The sequence below is a fragment of the Somniosus microcephalus genome, chromosome 5 (genome assembly GCF_052327205.1).
Source record: "Somniosus microcephalus isolate GS21.2 chromosome 5, FLI_Smic_1.0, whole genome shotgun sequence".
Classification (NCBI taxonomy): Eukaryota; Metazoa; Chordata; class Chondrichthyes; order Squaliformes; family Somniosidae; genus Somniosus; species Somniosus microcephalus.
In genome coordinates, this window is record NC_140991.1 from 20,996,753 (window position 1) to 21,016,005 (window position 19,253).

At 47.9% G+C, this 19,253-nt stretch overlaps 1 protein-coding gene across 1 annotated transcript in view; it reads left to right on the forward strand.

The window, feature by feature from the left end:
• Window positions 1–12,406, forward strand: part of adcyap1r1a (adenylate cyclase activating polypeptide 1a (pituitary) receptor type I) — a 368,079-nt gene extending 355,673 nt beyond the window's left edge. The window contains exons 14-15 of the mRNA XM_085987415.1: window positions 3,752–3,793; window positions 3,968–12,406. Of these exons, the coding sequence (XP_085843541.1) occupies window positions 3,752–3,793; window positions 3,968–4,156 (231 nt within the window). The 3' untranslated portion in view covers window positions 4,157–12,406. The remainder of the gene's footprint in view (window positions 1–3,751; window positions 3,794–3,967) is intronic.
• The last annotated feature ends 6,847 nt before the right edge of the window (window positions 12,407–19,253 follow it).

The following is a 19,253-nucleotide window of genomic DNA, read 5'->3' on the forward strand; positions in this document are numbered from 1 at the left end:
GACTTACCCTCCCGGAGAAACCTGCAAAAAAACAGAAGCTCCAGGTGTACGCGCTGCCTCTCCGGCGCATGCATTCGACCTGTGAACCCCTTCAAGGGAACGGAAGTTCCGGTTTCCCGCGCATGCGCAGTGCATGCACGAAACCGGCACTTTCGATGGCCCTACGCGTGAGAACCCAGCGCGTACTCACCCGTGGGGACCCGAATTTCTGGCCCATATATGCCTCTATTTATGAAGCCCAGGATCCCGTATGTTTTTTTAACCGATTTCTCAACCTGCCCTGCCACCTTCAACGATTTGTGCACATATACCCCCAGGTCTCTCTGTTCATGCACCCTCTTTAGAATTGTACCATTTAGTTTAACCACCCAAGTAATTTATGCCCCTGCGTGCTGTGCCTGCTAGGTTATTCCAGACGAGTGGCACTTTCCTGAGATCGTTTCCCTGGATAGTAGCCGTAGAGTGTTCTCTGCCCCAGCATTGTCCTGCTCTCTCACCTCAAGGGGCAAGTTCGAGTCGAGCCAACTTCATAGCTGCAACATACTGACACAATTCACTGTGCCATAGTGTGGTGGTTTATGGGTTCATGCACTTGCATTCCCATGTGCTAAGCTGGCGGCTGTTATGAGGAGTATTGAGGTGGGGGCAAAGGCTTCACTAGTTAGTGGGAGCTGAAATCAAAGGGCAGAAACAGTTCCTATTCCCGATCACTCCGCACTGAACTCCCTGGGGAAACAGTTCCTATTCCCGATCACTCCACACTGAACTCTCTGAGGAAACAGTTCCTATTCCCGATCACTCCACACTGATCTCCCTGAGGAAACAGTTCCTATTCCCGATCACTCCGCACTGATCTCTCTGAGGAAACAGTTCCTATTCCCGATCATTCCACACTGATCTCCCTGAGGAAACAGTTCCTATCCCCGATCACTCCGCACTGATCTCCCTGAGGAAACGGTTCCTATCCCCGATCACTCCGCACTGATCTCTCTGAGGAAACAGTTCCTATCCCCGATCACTCCGCACTGATCTCTCTGAGGAAACAGTTCCTATCCCCGATCACTCCGCACTGATCTCCCTGGGGAAACAGTTCCCATTCTCGATCACTCCGCACTGATCTCCCTGGGGAAACAGTTCCTATCCCCGATCACTCCGCACTGATCTCTCTGAGGAAACAGTTCCTATCCCCGATCACTCCGCACTGATCTCCCTGGGGAAACAGTTCCCATTCTCGATCACTCCGCACTGATCTCCCTGGGGAAACAGTTCCTATTCCCGATCACTCCACACTGATCTCTCTGAGGAAACAGTTCCTATTCCCGATCACTCCGCACTGATCTCCCTGGGGAAACAGTTCCCATTCTCGATCACTCCGCACTGATCTCCCTGGGGAAACAGTTCCTATTCCCGATCACTCCGCACTGATCTCTCTGAGGAAACAGTTCCTATTCCCGATCACCCCGCACTGATCTCCCTGGGGAAACAGTTCCCATTCTCGATCACTCCGCACTGATCTCCCTGGGGAAACAGTTCCTATTCCCGATCACTCCACACTGATCTCTCTGAGGAAACAGTTCCTATTCCCGATCACTCCACACTGATCTCTCTGAGGAAACAGTTCCTATTCCCGATCATTCCACACTGATCTCCCTGAGGAAACAGTTCCTATCCCCGATCACTCCGCACTGATCTCTCTGAGGAAGCAGTTCCTATTCCCGATCATTCCACACTGATCTCTCTGAGGAAACAGTTCCTATTCCCGATCATTCCACACTGATCTCCCTGAGGAAACAGTTCCTATTCCCGATCACTCCACACTGATCTCCCTGAGGAAACAGTTCCTGTTCCCGATCACTCCACACTGATCTCCCTGGGGAAACAGTTCCTATTCCCGATCACCCCGCATTGATCTCCCTGGGGAAACAGTTCCTATTCCCGATCACTCCACACTGATCTCCCTGGGGAAACAGTTCCCATTCTCGATCACTCCGCACTGATCTCCCTGGGGAAACAGTTCCTATTCCCGATCACTCCACACTGATCTCCCTGGGGAAACAGTTCCTATTCCCGATTACTATTCTCTGACTTTTGCTGGGGCTGTGTTTATAGAATCATATGGCCTCCTCCTGCGCTGTAAGGCTCTTCGACCCACCGTGCCGGTGTTGGCTTTTTGAACGAGCTCTCCAATTAATTCCACTCTCTGCTCTTTTCAAGTATTTATCCCATTCCCTTTTGAAAGTTACTGTTGAATCTGCTTCCGCCGCCCTTTCAGGCAGCGCATTCCAGATCACAACTCGCTGCGGAAAAAAAAAATGCTCCTCATCTCCCCCTCTGGTTCTTTCACCTGTGAACTGAAATCTGTGTCCTCTGGTTACCGACCCTCCCACCAGTAGAAACGGTTTCTCCTGATTTACGCTGGTGTTGACCCCATGGGTCCCTGGGCTAGGGAGGGCCAGACCGCCACCCAAGCGATGACAGAAGAGGCGTCCCCTGTTGATGTGCCCATGGCAGCACGGCCAACCGTAGTCGGTCGTGTTCCTGGTGGTTTCATCACATGACCTCTCCCCTCCCCCACCCCCACCGCACACCCGCCATTGGTCGCCCGACACGTCCATCCTCACGGCGCCCCGCCTTCCCGCACCAATTGGCAAGCGAACAGACTCTTCATCAACTGATTGGACGATCTTGACTCTCAGTCAAACAGCCATTTTTTTCCCCAGCCACCCCCCTCCTCCCCAACATTTTTCGAACTCATAAACAAAAAGTGTTTAAAGAAAATGGGGGGGAAAAAAAGCGCACTTGTTTTTTTTATTGCCCCGGTATCGCTCGCAGCGGTGTCCTGGAGATTAACCTTTCATTCCTGGAGACTCCTGGCCAATCCTGGAGGGTTGGCACGCTGAGTCCATGCTGAGGTGTTTTCCAACACTCTAACTTGGCTCCCTTGCGAAGAACGGCCTGGTGCCAGCCTGTGCCTGTGGAACTGTGCCCCAGGCAAGGAGTCACTACCATCGGGAGGGCCAGGGAGCGATTTGGTGAGAAGTTTGAACCTTAAGTAAAAGGTGAGAATGGAAAAAAAAAGCTCCCGTGGGAAAATACAGAGGCAACAATTGATCTTGAATTGCTATTAATTGCCTGCCTGAGTGAGCTGATTTCAGCAGGGGTCATGCGGATGGTACCATCCATTTCAGTGTCCGCGGGGGGCAAGGATGGGGAAACAATTACGGAGAGTTCCTGCTCCTGATCACTGCCCAGTGACTCCCCTTCTGAACATTTCCTCTGTGTCAACATATGGTGTGGGGGAAGGGAGGGGGGGGGATTTCCTCTGGCGACCTCCTAAACACTTTCCGGAAGAGCGGGTCGGCGAGAAACCTGAGGGACCCTTGCCGCCGCGTTTACACGTAGCGACCGGACGGATATACTCTCCCCTCCGCCCCACCTCTTGCCGACAACAGGAGGCCTCCCGCAGTCACGTAGCCAGTCACTGCTCATCGTCGAGGCTCGCACCGCTTAATAAATTGGGAAAGGGGGGTGGGGGGGCGGGGGGGAGTGGAGGGGAAAGACTGCCGGCTCCCAGTTGAATCACACTCAAAGAAGAGGCACAGAGAGAAAAGAACTGTGATAAACAAAATGGCGGCCGAAAGCCGAGGCCTATGAGCTGAATGGAGCTCAATGCTCGGCTTAGATCCCGGTGTAATACTAATAGTTTCTTTTACTGCACTAATTCTGGATGTGACTTGTTTATTCCTTGCAGGGGTTTGTTGTGGCAGTTCTGTACTGTTTCCTCAATGGCGAGGTAAGTTGTTCTTTTAATTTTTTTCTTCCTGAAAAGATTAAAATAAAAGAAAATTAAACTTTTTATTTTAGCTTTTTCTCTCTCTCTTGCTGTTTACTTGGCTTTGTGATTGATCCCTTCGGTTCCGATGCAGCTGAGTACATTCAAATGACATTTTTAAGTTTCTTCCCAAAGGTACAGTCCGAGATCAAGCGGAAGTGGAGGAGCTGGAAAGTAAACCGGTATTTTGCTGTTGACTTCAAGCACCGGCACCCGTCCCTGGCCAGCAGCGGGGTCAATGGCGGAACCCAGCTCTCCGTACTGAGCAAGAGCAGCTCGCAAATCCGGATGTCCACCGTTAACGCTGAAAACCTGGCCACATGAACCGCCAGGGCCAAGTAACCCCTCCACCCCCCACCTCCCCTCCCCTCTTTGACGTAAGAAGCTTCAAAAGCCCGCGTCCAAACAAGGCCGCCATTCAAAGTCATGATATTTATATTGCCCTCCGTGTAAAGGTGTTGCGTTCCTGGCCGGCGCGCAATGTTTCTGGTTTGAAGCATCCCATTATTGTTTCCCCGTTCTCCCCCAAAAAACGAGCTGTTTCTTAAAAGAAAAATGATTAGGTGTCACGGGTTGGGGCTAAAATGCTGACTTTTTCGAGCCTTGGTAGCTCGCTCTCTTAGCGAACTCTTCCTACCCACCGCAGGCATCTCTGTGGACGACGCGCATCAGCGGCACGATGTTTGATGCTGTGGGACTTGACTCACTTCCTTCTGTCTTGCTCAGTCTGGAGGTCCGTTGCTTAATTTGCCTGTCACATTTCTCAGATGCCGAGTCGGTTTGTCAACATGCCGCTTTTAGTGTTAGCGGTCAGCCTCTTAAGGGATGACATTTTCCGCCTTCATCTCGCTGTTCCACGCCTGCGAAAGCAAGACATTCGGCCTTGTATGATGGTTGTCACCTTATACAGTGACACATAATCTCATAGGGTGACACATAGCCTCATAGGGTGACACATAACCTCATAGAGTGACACATAACCTCATAGGGTACACATAGCCTCATAGGGTGACACATAACCTCATAGAGTGACACATAACCTCATAGGGTGACACATAGCCTCATAGGGTGACACATAGCCCTATACGGTGACACCTAGCCCTATACGGTGACACCTAGCCCTATACGGTGACACATAGCTCTATACGGTGACACCTAGCCCTATATGGTGACACCTAGCCCTATATGGTGACACATAGCTCTATACGGTGACACATAACCTCATAGGGTGACACATAACCTCAAAGGGTGACACATAGCCTCATAGGGTGACACATAGCCTCATAGGGTGACACATAGTCTCAAAGGGTGACAAATAACCTCATAGGGTGACACATAGCCTCATAGGGTGACACATAACCTCATAGGGTGACACATAGCCCTATACGGTGACACATAGCCTCATAGGGTGACACATAACCTCATAGGGTGACACATAATCTCATAGGGTGACACATAGCCCTATACGGTGACACATGGCCCTATACAATGACACATAGCCCTATATGGTGACACATAACCTCATACGGAAGCAGATGTAAGAGTAAACGGCGAGGAAATATTGCAGCTTGTGTACCTTCGATGTTTTGGTGGTGTTTGCTGTGAGCTTTGCTGCAGCCATGTGACCGCCTGCTTTGAAAACAAAATGGCCACTTTTTATGTTGCGGCTGAGCGCACATAATCATTAATCCTCAAGCCAGAGTCTGCCTTTACCTTCATTCAAGACCCATATTTTGGCTGATCACTGCTGATATACACAGTATAACTTCTGCTTCATGTCCTATTGCAACTGGCGGAAGAGGCAAACCTTCAGCCCGCCGTCTCTCGTTGTAAGATGCAGCAGATTGCTCGAAGGAGAGAGAGAGTGAGATTTATATTAATAAAAAACACTTTGCTTTCTATCAGATGAAGCAAAGGTATTTCATCCTCGTTTCTTGGTTGCTACTTATGACAGAATTAAGTGTCAACTTGCTGGAGAGGTTACAAGCTCCTGATTAATGGTAAGAAGTTTGCCAGTGACTGAGTAAAACCTTCTTCACTAACTGTAACCATCATTGAGAAACGCAGTTATGCCCCAAAGGAGATCTAAAAGTAAAGGGTCACTTTTTCTGTCTCTAACATCGTCTAAATTAGTAGCATGAAGGTCTGTCGGCCTGAGGCCTAAGAGCTTGACAGAATCTGACTAAGAAGTAATTTGCTTTCCAGAGGAGAGGGTCAGATATGGAGAGAGAGCTCAGATCTCCCTCCTTACATGTTCTTTATCTCAATATGATCAATTCCTGAATGCGCTAGATGCACATTAAAAACTCAAGTGTAGCCTCTACTCTATCAGTGGAGGCTATCAACAGTGCTTGATTGCAACTGGAAGGGTATTAGGACCCCATAGGGTGGACCTAGATCCCTGAGGAAAGTTATTTGATGAAAACTGTGTGTAAAAAAAAAAAGAAATGCGGGGCGAAGTTCCCTTCTTTGTATAGTTGGCTGTTGTATTTGGGGTGTGTTACTACATGTGACGTAAATACAGCAATATTGTGAAGTGGCATTTGTTTTGACCAGAAGCGGTGTCGTCCATCTTTGTTGTTGTGAAAATATGTGACTGCTTCTCGCAAATAATCCTGTGGGGCCTGAACCTCCCTGCGTTGAAAGATCCATTATTTCTCGTCACCAGAAGACGGAACGATGCTCTTTGCTCGGTGCAAGGTGGCGCCCTGTCACGGCGCGTGCAAATGATTTTTCCAGGGGCCGAGGAAGAGGATGTTACAGAGCGAAATTGGGCGGCCGTGGCATTAGCTCAGGTACGGGCTAAATCCGTCTGTGTGCGATTCCTGTCTCTGACAGCCTACAGTGAATGGGTAGACAGTAGGGGCCCTCGGCGGAGTTTGACGCTGTCCCATTAACTCAGCGATTTCACCCCGTTTTTAGCCTTGGCACAAAGGAGATGGTATTGTACCAAAGTCAAACTTTTTTCAGATGCGCTGCTTGCTTAAAAAAAAAAGAATCAAATGTTTTTTTTTAAATTTTTGAACTCACGGATCGAGACAAGTAAAAAAGGACAATCTTCAAAGAAACAAGTTGCGCGATATTTAATTGTTGTAAGGGAGCCCGATTCTGTTTGCTCAGGGGTGAGCTACACTGTTCTAGAAGTTACCGCAATGTCTCTTTAAAGGGTTGGCCGCAGTAAGAACACAAATATCTTGAGTGCCCATCAACATGTTGGATCCATCTACCAGACCTAGAGAAGATGTTTCCTGCTTGTGGGGGAATCTAAAACTAGGGGTTTATCAATATAAAGTAGTCACTAATAAATCCAATAAGGAATTCAGGAGAAACTTCTTTACCGAGAGAGACTGGTTAGAATGTGGAACTCACTACCACAGGGAGTGATTGAGGTGAATAGCATAGATGCATTTAATGGGAAGTTCAATAAGTACATGAGGGAGAAAGGAATACAGGAAACTTTGTGCTATCCGGCACCCACGGGACCGAGCTGCTGCCGTTCCCTCAAAACTTCCGGATAGACCAGCGTCAATGTTATCAGATACGGAGCTTTTCATCTCCGTATCTGACAACAAAGACTGTTGCTTAGCAACAGCTTGTCAACACTCGGCCCGTACCTTGGAAGCGTCTCTGAAGCTGTTGCTAAGCTACAGAGATGCTTTCCAGAGCCTGGCTGTTAAAAAAAATGCTTGGGGATGCTAGGGGAAGAAAAAAAACCTAACAAAAACGGCTGCTGATTTCTGCCGTTAGCTCGAAGTTGCCGGACATACAACCTCCGGATAGCACAAAGTTTCCTGTCGAAGGATATGGTGATAGGGTGAGATGGAGTAGGGGTGGGAGGAGGCTCGTGTGGAGCATAAACACCGGCATGGAGCAGTTGGGCCGAATGGCCTGTTTCTGTGCTGTAAATTCAAAATAATTCTATGTAACATGCTTGACACCACTTTACGCTGCTCCTCTGAGCAATGCCCTGATATATTAAAGAGGATTAAGAGAAACCTGACCATAAAACCTGGTGCTGAAGCCTGCTCCATTTCGCAAGGCGCCTGGCCTATGGCATCGTGAACAGTTAACTGTTGCCTTCATGCTGTCACATTGCGGGAGTTCGTAGGGGTTTAAAATAGGAAGTGAGTATTGACGCCACTGTATCAACCAATGAGCTGGAGGCGGGGCGGGACTTACGGCAAACAGTCTATTTTTCGGAAACAGAGTCTATTTACTCAGCCCCCCCAGCCTCCCACACCCCACCCAAACATCTCCGGCTCAGTCTGGGACACTTTTCTACATTCAAGGTGCTGTGTAAATGCAAGTTGTTGTTAATATTAAACAGCAATATTTACTGATAAGTAGGGAGAAATTCCTCTCTTTAGTTAAAGAACAAGGGAATAGTCAGCTTCCTCTGCTAATAACAACCCACTGATGAAACCGCGGACTTGCATTTATATAGGGCCTTTCATGATCTCAGAACATCCCAAAGCGCTTTACAGCCAAGGAAGTACTTTTGAAGTGTAGTCACTGTTGTAATGTAGGAAACGCAGCAGCCAATTTGCGCGCAGCAAGCTCCCACAAACAGCAATACGATAATGACCAGATCATCTTTTTTTAGTGATGTTGGTTGAGGGATAAATATTGGCCAAGGACACTGGGTGGGATAACTCCCCCTGCTCTTCTTTGAAATAGTGCCATGGGACCTTTTACATCCACCTGCGAGGGCAGACAGGGCCTCGGTTTAACGTCTCATCCGAAAGACGACACCTCCGACAGTGCAGCACTCCCTCAGCACTGCACTGGAGTGTCAGCCTGGATTTTTGTGCTCAAGTCTCTGGAGTGGGACTTGAACCCACAACCTTCTGACTCCGCGGTGAGAGTGCTACCCACTGAGCCACAGCTGACACCTAAATCGCAAGTTACAATGTTGTGCACCCCTAATATTTCACCAGCAAGTCAGTAACCATGGAGACTAAACAGGAATTCACCTTTTTGCTGTTGGAGAGGAATTCCATCCTGGGAATTACTAAATTGACACCTCGCTCTCCGCTGATCTGATCTCAGAATATTTATTGCTCTTACTTCAAAAACAAAACACGATGAAGTTTCAAATGTTTGGAACATTTTCTTTCTTAACCGTGATTGAGCATACGCAGATAAGACCCATCAGTCAAAGACAGAGGGAAACAGAACGAGCCAGCCATTGACTGCCTTTATTCCAGTCAGAGACTGGGAGAAATACTTCCTAAATACTCAAATAATGCACAGCGGCCAGAAAATGTCCCTCAGGGGTTGACTGGCAGTGCCCAGACCTAAAGCTTAACTTCAGCCGCCCTCCTGGATTATTGCAGTTTGCCCTGATGGAATCACAGATGTCACAGCACAGAAGGACACCACTTGGTCATCGTTCCTGTAGTACTAGCTGTACAACTGGAGCTATCCTACCTCTGTGACTTCCTCCAGCCCTACAACCCTCTGAGACCTCTGCGTTCCTCCAACTCTGGCCCCTTGCCCATCCCCCCACCTCCCTGCGCCTCACCATTTGGCGGCCATGCCTTCAGCCATCTAGAGAGCCCTAAGCTCCGAAATTCCCTCCCTCAACCTCTCCATCTCTCTCTCCCTCTCTCTGAAAGCTTCCTTAAAACCTACCTAACACTAGTGGCCAAAAGTGGTGCGTTACCTCAGTGCCTCGAGCAGTGCCCGCCCCTCCTAATGCCTCCTTCTTTGGCTTGGCGCCTTGGGACATTTTACTGCATTAGAGGCGCTGTGTAAATGCAAGTTCTTCACCCAGAGAGTGGTGAGAAGGTGGAACTCGCTACCACAGGGAGTAGTTGAGGCGAATAGCAGAGATGCTTTTAAGAGGAAGCTAGATAAGTACATGAAGGCGAAAGGAGTAGATGGGTATGCTGACAGAGTGAGATGAAGTGGGGTGGGAGAAGGCTCATGTGGAGCATGGACCAGTTGGGCCAAATGGCCTGGTTCTGTGCTGTAAATTCTATGTAAGTTGTTGTTGTTATTACTCTAATCCCATTTTCCTGTCCCTTTACCCCTCTGTTTTTGCATTCCTCCTTTTCAAATGCTTATCCAATTCTCTCTTAAACGATATTATGGTCTCTGCCTCAGTGGTCACTTGTGCTAAAGCATTCCATGTTCTGATAACCACCTGCGTGAAAAAAAATCTTTTAACTTTGTTTTCTGGTGATAAAATTCTCAGTCCGTGCCCCCTTGTTCCCAATGCCTACTGTTACATAGAATCTACAGCGCAAAAACAGGCCTCTCAGCCCAACTGGTCAGCACTGATGTGTATACCCCACACTAGCCTCCTCTCACACTAATTTCCGCTTCCCACACTCGGCTCCACATCCCTCTATTCCAAACTCCCTCATGTATATATCAAGCCTCCCCTTCAATGCATCAACACTTCAACCACTCCCTTTGGCAGCGAGTTCCACATTCTCGCCAGTACAGAAATTCCTCCTAAGTTCTTTATCTAATGTGATTGATTCACCAGTCATTTTGAAATTTACATACTACGCATATACGTAATAACCAAGAACTGCAACTGTTTGCCAAGCTAATGCCAGATGAGTTGCTATGAGGGAATTAAACCCTACATGTTTCTCTGCAGCAATACATTAAGAGTACTTGTTATATGACTGGAATGATTCAGAGAACTGAGGAGAGTTTAATTGCCGCAGACTGGCTTGTCTCCAATTCCCCTTTGAAATAAATCAGCTTCCACCGCCCTTTCAGGCAGCACATTCCAGATCGCAACAACTCGCTGCCTTCAAAAAAAAGCGTCTCCTTCTGCTCGCCGCTGTTTTTTGCCTGGTGGGACGAGGAACCAGAATTCCCCCTTCCTGCTACACACCTCTGGTGGTGTGCTTACTGACTGGAGGCGGTGAGCTCACACCGCTTCTGACCGTCAGTGTTAGGATATCAGTGTCACTTTCACTGGATGGCGCAACAATGAAGACCAGGAAACATTTTAGTGAACTGCGTCAATCTTACACCAACAACAACTTGCATTTATATAGCACCTCTAATGTAGCATGACACAAGAACATAAGAAATAGGAGCAGAAGGAAGCCATTGGGCCCCTCGAGCCTGCTCCGCCATTCAATAAGATCATGGCTGATCTTCTACCTCAACTCCACTTTCCCGCCCGATCTCCATATCTCTCGATTCCCTTAATATCCTAAAATCTATCGATCTCTGTCTTGAATATACTCAATGACTGAGCCTCCACAGCCCTGTGGGGTAGAGAATTCCAAAGATTCACCACCCTCTGAGTGAAGAAATTTCTCCTCATCTCAGTCCTAAATGACCGACCCCTTATTCTCAGACTGTGACCCCTGGTTCTAGGCTCCCCAGCCAGGGGAAACATCCTCCCTGCATCTACCCTGTCAGGCCCTGTAAGAATTTTGTATGTTTCAATTAGATCACCTCTCCTTCTAAACTCTAGAGAATATAGGCCTAGTCAACTCAATCTCTTATAGGACAATCCCCCCATCCCAGGAATCAGTCTAGTGAACCTTCGTTGCACCCCCTCTATGTCAAGTATATCCTTCCTTAGGTAAGGGAACCAAAACTGTACACAATACTCCAGTTGTGGTCTCACCAGGGCCCTATATAATTGGAGTAAGACGTCTTTACTCTTATACTCAAATCCTGTTGTAATAAAGACCAACATACCATTTGCTTTCTTAATTGCTTGCTGTACCTGCATGTTAACTTTCAGTGATTTGTGTACAAGGACACCCAGGTCCCTCTGAACACCCAACATTTCCCAATCTCTCACCATTTAAAAAATACTCTGCTTTTCTATTTTTCCCACCAAAGTGCATAACTTCACATTTCTCCACATTATATTCCATTTGCCATGTTCTTGCCCACTCACTTAGCCTGTCGAGATCCCCTTGAAGCCTCTTTGCATCCTCCTCACAACTTATATTCCCACCTAGCTTTGTATCATCAGCAAACTTGGATATATTACATTTGGTCCCCTCATCCAAATCATTGATGTAGATTGTGAATAACTGAGGCCCAAGCATTGATCCTTGTGGTACCCCACTAGTTACAGTCTGCCAACCCGAAAACAATCTGTTTATTCCTACTCTCTGTTTTTAGTTGTTAACCAATCCTCAATCCTCAAAGCTAGTATATTACCCCCAATCCCATGAACCCTAATTTTGTTTAATAACCTCTTGTGTGGCACCTTATCGAATGCCTTCTGAAAATCCAAATACACCACATCCACTGGTTCCCCCTTATCTATTCTGCTAGTTACAACCTCAAAAAACTCTAACAGATTCGTCAAACATGATTTCCCTTTCAGAAATCCGTGTTGACTCTACCCAAGGCGCTTCACAGGAGTGTTATCAAACAAAATTTGACACTGAGCCACATAAGGAAATATGAAGAGAGGCTTGGTCAAAGAGGCAGGTTCTAAGAAGGGCCTTAAAGGAGGAGAGAGAGAGGTAGCGAGGTAAAGAGGTTTAGGAAGGGAATTCTAGAGCTTCGGGCCCTGGCAGCTGAAGACAATGGTAGAGTGATTAAAATTGGGGATGTGCAAGAATTGGAGGAGTGCAGGTATCTTCTCGGGGCGGGGGGGGGCAGTGGTTGTGGGGCTGGAGGAGATTACAAAGATTGGGAGAGGTGAGGCAATGGAGGGATTTGAAAACAAGGATGAGAATTTTAAAATCGAGGCGTTGCGGGACTGGGAGCCAATGTAGGTCAGCGAGCACAGGGTGAAGGGTGAACGGGACTTAGTGCGAGTTAGGACAGGGGTGATGGGTGAATGGGACTTGGTGCGAGTTAGGACAGGGGGTGATGGGTGAACGGGACTCGGTGTGAGTTAGGACAGTGGGTGATGGGTGAACGGGACTTGGTGTGAGTTAGGACAGGGGGTGATGGGTGAACGGGACGGTGTGAGTTAGGACAGGGGGTGATGGGTGAACGGGACTTGGTGTGAGTTAGGACAGGGGGTGATGGGTGAACGGGACAGTGTGAGTTAGGACAGGGGGTGATGGGTGAACGGGACTTGGTGTGAGTTAGGGCAGGGGTGATGGGTGAATGGGACTTGGTGTGAGTTAGGACAGTGGGTGATGGGTGAACGGGACTTGGTGTGAGTTAGGACAGTGGGTGATGGGTGAACGGGACTTGGTGTGAGTTAGGACAGGGGGTGATGGGTGAACGGGACTTGGTGTGAGTTAGGACAGGGGGTGATGGGTGAACGGGACTTGGTGTGAGTTAGGGCAGGGGTGATGGGTGAATGGGACTTGGTGTGAGTTAGGACGGGGGTGATGGGTGAACGGGACTTGGTGTGAGTTAGGACAGAGGGTGATGGGTGAACGGGACTTGGTGTGAGTTAGGACGGGGGTGATGGGTGAACGGGACTTGGTGTGAGTTAGGACAGGGGGTGATGGGTGAACGGGACAGTGTGAGTTAGGACAGGGGGTGATGGGTGAATGGGACTTGGTGTGAGTTAGGACAGAGGGTGATGGGTGAACGGGACTTGGTGTGAGTTAGGACGGGGGTGATGGGTGAACGGGACTTGGTGTGAGTTAGGACAGGGGGTGATGGGTGAACGGGACAGTGTGAGTTAGGACACGGGGTGATGGGTGAATGGGACTTGGTGTGAGTTAGGACGGGGTGATGGGTGAACGGGACTTGGTGTGAGTTAGGACAGGGGGTGATGGGTGAACGGGACTTGGTGTGAGTTAGGGCAGGGGTGATGGGTGAATGGGACTTGGTGTGAGTTAGGACAGGGGGTGATGGGTGAATGGGACTTGGTGTGAGTTAGGACAGGGGTGATGGGTGAACGGGACGGTGTGAGTTAGGAAAGGGGGTGATGGGTGAATGGGACTTGATGTGAGTTAGGACAGGGGTGATGGGTGAACGGGACGGTGTGAGTTAGGAAAGGGGGTGATGGGCGAACGCGACTTGGTGTGAGTTAGCATACGGGCAGTTTTGGACGAACTCAAGTTTAGGGAGGTGGTAGTCCAGCCAGGGGAGCACTACTTCTGTTGGGAAGTAGCTTCTTCGATCGCAGTAGGCAGTGTGCAGCTCTGTTACCAGTTTACTAATGGAGAGGGCCTGGAGGCTCATTAATGTGGGTCATGTGAAAAGCCTTTACAGCAAATGAAGTACTTTTGAAGTGTAGTCACGGTTGTAATGTAGGAAATTGGGAAACCAATTTGTGCACAGCAAGCTGCCAAAAACAACAATGTGATAATGACCAGATAATCTGGTTTTTAGTGATGTTGGTTGAGGGATAAATATTGGCACGGGCACCGGGGAGAACTCCCCTGCTCTTCTTTAAAACAGTGCCGTGGGATCCGACAGCAGACGGGTTTAATGTCTCATCCGAAAGATGGCACCTCCGACAGTGCAGCGGAGTCACTCAGATTTTGTGCTCAAGTCTCTGGATTGGGACTATGAACCCACAACTTTCTGACTCAGAGGCGAGAGCGCTACCCTAATGGACTGAATGTGCATAAGTGGACTTGCGTGATTGGTCCAGCGGAAACTAGAAAGACCTGCGTTACATAGCGCCCCATGGCAATATCTCCAAGGGCTTCACACACAATGTTGGATGCACAGTGACTATTGTTTTGCAGTTAGAACTGGGAACTTAGATAAACATTGTACCGTATAAACACTTTCATTATGAATCATACTGTTTACACAGAACAGAAAAGGAATTTCGATTCCTTAAGCTGTCTCCATAATGTTACTGAAGCATCACAAATGGAATTTGAGATCTAAATAACTGGCGATTAAGACAGAACAAGTCTATTTAATTTAAAAGGTGAAGGGTCTTGCTAACTGGAAATGATGAGGACCTATTAGTGTGTATCTCCAAATTTATTATGAGAAGTATGTAAAGTCTTGGTGCATCTTTCCCTTTTTATGAACTGATGTTTGTCTCATTATAAGGAATGATGTCCATTCGCCCAAAGCTATGATGGGCAATTATTGGAAATAATGGAACCAGTTGGAGGCAGTTTTACCCTAACCCGCCCGTCAGGAAACTGATGCGATTGGGTGCGACGCTGGTTTCACCCCCCCCCCCGCCCAATAACGGTCTCCGTAATAGACAGTTTACATTAGCCACTAAAGAACTTGTCAATGCCAATCAGGAACGGGTGCTTCCATTCTTGGTTTCATTATTTTGGCGGTGGCAGCTTCGTGGTTGGGTGCAGTTTCAGAGCCAACCCTTTGTTGTCGCTTATTGGAAATGTGACGCACAACTGAAATCTTGTCAGAGCACGAAGCTGATGCTTATTTAATAAATGGGAGAGAGAGAAGGCAATCGGCCAGGCTCTCAGTAAGCGTCGTGTGGGTTTCAGTCACACAATGCAGCATTAGTAATGAACGGGTTTAGTGACTGTGCGTGAAATGCCCTTCACCCGCCATTTTAAGTAAGGTGGTAACTCCGTTAAAATGGCGGACAGCAAATCTTGGTCTTCGGATCTCCCAGTGGGAACCTCACTGAGACCATGGGTATGTTATTGATGGGATGAGTTGAATTCTGAAGATTAGAATGTTCATTTGCGCTCTTCCTTGATTCCATGCAAGGATCGGACAGAAATTTTATACAGAATCAGCTCTTTGTGGAAACTTTATTTGGGAGATTGGATAAGTCGAGGAGTCTCCTGCTCATTGCATGGTCTGTTGGGTGGCTAAGTGTCCATTATCGTTCCATCCTTTCTCTTGGTCCTAAGGCCTGTTGTTCGGGTTATACTCTGTAAAGCTATTTTTTATACCTGAAAGTTTGTAACACAAATAATTAAGTGATGCAGTGGTTATTCGAAGTGGCATTCAATCTCTTTAACAAAAAATGTGAGCTGAAATGATTAGGCAAAGTGCTTTATGTAATGTGTATATAGTGCGTGTCTAGTGACCCTAATTATTCTAGATGTATTAGCCATGCTGGTAATGTAAATGTGATCCAAATTGCTATCAATCTATGGAGCCAATTGATAATTCTCCTTGGGATTAATGGGCAATAATTGAAGTTAATTTAAAATTCGAGGTGAACTGTTCAATCAATCATTGTGTGAAAAGAACATCAGGACCTTCTGATGGACTGTCACAGGATAGACAGTTTTGAGGGCTTGACAGGGTAGATGCTGAGAGGCTGTTTCCCTTGGATGGCGAGTCTAGAACCAGGGGTCACAGTCTCAGGGTAAGGGGTCGGCCATTTAGGACTGAGATGAGGAGATATTTCTTCACTCAGAGGGTGGTGAATCTTTGGAATTCTCTACCCCAGAGGGCTGTGGAGGCTCAGTCGTTGAGTACATTCAAGACAGAGATCGATAGATTTTTGGGCACTAAGAGAATCGAGGGATATGGGGATAGTGCGGGAAAGTGGAGTTGATGTAGAAGATCAGCCATGATCTCATTGATTGGTGGAATAGGCTCAAGGAGCCATATGTCCTACTCCTGCTCCTAATTCTTAAGTTCTTATGGAAGATCACTTTATTATTATTGAGCCATCCAATGAATAGGCAATGCAAGCCTTCACCAAGATTAAAAAGAGACGGGACCAGGTAAATCAGGAATGAATTGTTAGGCAACAATAAACTTGGGTATTAAAAGCCTGTAGATTTTAGGAGGAAGGGAACATGGGAGGAGGGACAGCAACGTGTTCCATAGTTTTGAGGTCCTAGGAAGGAGTGAGTTAAGAGTTTCTTAGTTTGATTTTGGAATGTGGGCAGTATTCATCACCCATCCTCACTTGACCAGTAAGAGGGCATTAAGAGTCAACCATACTGGAGTCACATTCGGAGTACAACTATCTAGCAATGCTTCAGGCTCATTTCCTGATGCCCGCCCCCAAATTTACCAGATTTATTGAATTTAATTTCACACCTTGGGATTTGGAGTTCATAACCTCCAGTTTGCTAGTATAGGACCACAACCATTTAGGCTGCTGTACCATCCAGAAAGGATTGCAGCAAAGTGGCAAGGGGTCGCGAAAGGTCGCAAGCTGATTTGGATGTTCGAGTCCAGTCAGGATGTGCGCAGGAGTGAATGTCTGCTCCTATGCAGGACACCTGCATAAACACGCGTGGCTAAAACCTGGCCCGTACACCCTTGCGGATAGAAGATTGAGGGGTGAGCTAACATTTTGAAATGATGTGACAGGGTCGCTGCGGAGAGGCGAGGGAATCCAGAACAAAGGGGCATCATCTTAAGATTAGAGCTAGGCTGTTCAGAAGCAAAATCAGGAAGGGCAGTAGAACTCCGGAACTCGCTCCCCCACAAAAAGCTGTGGATGCTGAGTCATGGGAAGCTTTCAAGACTGAGATGGATAGATTTTAGTTGGGTAAGGGTATCAAGGGCATCGAGAAAAATGGATGCAGGCAAATGGATTTAAGGTATAGATCAGCCATAATCTAATTATATGGCGGAACAGGCTGGTGGGCCTGAAACATAGAAACATAGAAGATAGGAGCAGGAGTCGGCCATTCGGCCCCTCGAGCCTGCTCCGCCATTCAATGAGATCATGGCTGATCATCCAAATTCAGTACCCTGTCCCTGCTTTCTCCCCACACCCCTTGATCTCTTTAGCCTTAAGAAATATATCTAACTCCTTCTTGAATATATTTAATGAATTGGCCTCCACCGCCCTCTGTGGTAGAAAATTCCACAGGTTCACCACTCTCTGGGTGAAGAAATTCCTCCTCATCTCTGTCCTAAATGGCTTACCCCTTATCTTTAGACCATGACCCCTGGTTCTGGACACCCCCGCCATCGGGAATATCCTTCCTGCATCTAGTCTGTCTAGTCCTGTTAGAATTTTATAAGTTTCAATGAGATCCCCTCTCATTCTTCTAAACTCTAACGAATATAAGCCCAATCGACCCAATCTCTCCTCATACGTCATTCCTGCCATCCCAGGTATCAGTCTGGTGACTCTTCGTTGCACTCCCTCCATGGCAAGAACATCCTTCCTCAGATAAGGCGACCAAAACTGCACACAATACTCAAGGTATGGTCTCACCAAGGCCCTGTACAACTGCAGCAAGACATCCTTGCTCCTGTACTCGAATCCTCTCGCTATGAAGGCCAACATACCATTTGCCTTCTAACCGCCTGCTGCACCTGCATGCTTACCTTCAGCGACTGGTGCACAAGGAGACCCAGGTCTCGTTGCACTTCCCCTTCTCCCAATCTATTGCCGTTGAGATAATAATCTGCCTTCCTATTTTTGCCACCAAAGTGGATAACCTCGCATTTATCCACATTATACTGCATCTGCCATGCATCTGCCCAATCACCCAACCTGTCCAAATCATACTGGAGTTTCTCGGCATCCTTCTCGCAGCACACACGCCCACCCAGCTTTGTGTCGTCTGCAAACTTGGAGATATTACATCTAGTTCCCGCGTCTAGATCATTAATATATATTGTGAATAGCTGGGGTCCTAGCACCGATCCCTGCGGTACCCCACTAGTCACTGCCTGCCACTCGGAAAAAGACCCGTTTATTCCAACTCTTTGCTTCCTGTCTGCCAACCAGTTCTCTCTCCAAGTCAGGCCTCCTCCTGATCCTATGCTCTAACAGTGAAACATGCTCCACTTGTGCCCAACTCCTACGTCCCTCGTAAGCCACACTGCCCCCGGCGCGGCCTGCCTCCCCTCCACTGCGCGGCCCGTTCGGATTTTTTGCGCCTGCGCGGTATCCCGCGGTGCGAAAGCCGGTGAGTGGCCTGCGCGGGACCCTGCAGGCGCAACCGCGCAGCTTAACGGGAGCGTTGCTTGTCTCGCTTCGTGCCCCCGGACTCAATCCCGCACTGCCTCCTTCCTCATTGGGCTGGAAGCGTACTGATCAAGAAAGTTCTGCCCACGTTTCAGGAATTCCTCCCCTTCCTTACACTTTTACACTGTTTTTCCTCGTGCCAAAGGACACAGATTTAAGATCATTGTCAAAAGAGCCAGAGGGGGAGATGAGGAGAATATTTTTTTACGCAGCGAGTTCTTGTGATCTGGAATGCGCTGCCTGAAAGGGCGGTGGAAGCCGATTCAATAGTAACTTTCAAAAGGGAAATTGGATAAATTCTTGAAAAGGAAAATATTTGCAGGGCTCCGGGGAAAGAGCAGTGGGGAGTGGGACTAATTGGGCAGCTCTTTCAAAGAGCCAGCACCGGCACGATGGGCCGAATGGCCTCCTCCTGTGCTGTATGATTCTATGACAGTTCATCCTTGTGGGGAAAGAGTAACTATATAAAATGCTGGTTTGGATTATAAACAGCATACAGAGAATTGGGGGGAAAAAAGGCTATATAGATTGATACTATTAGTGATGTTACGTGAATAGTGGTCCTGATTAGTCCTGAGGGATCACAAGAACCTTAGGAGCAATGAAGACCATGGTTTATTACTCTTGTGATAATATTAATATTGGGAACTGTCTCGAGCGGTT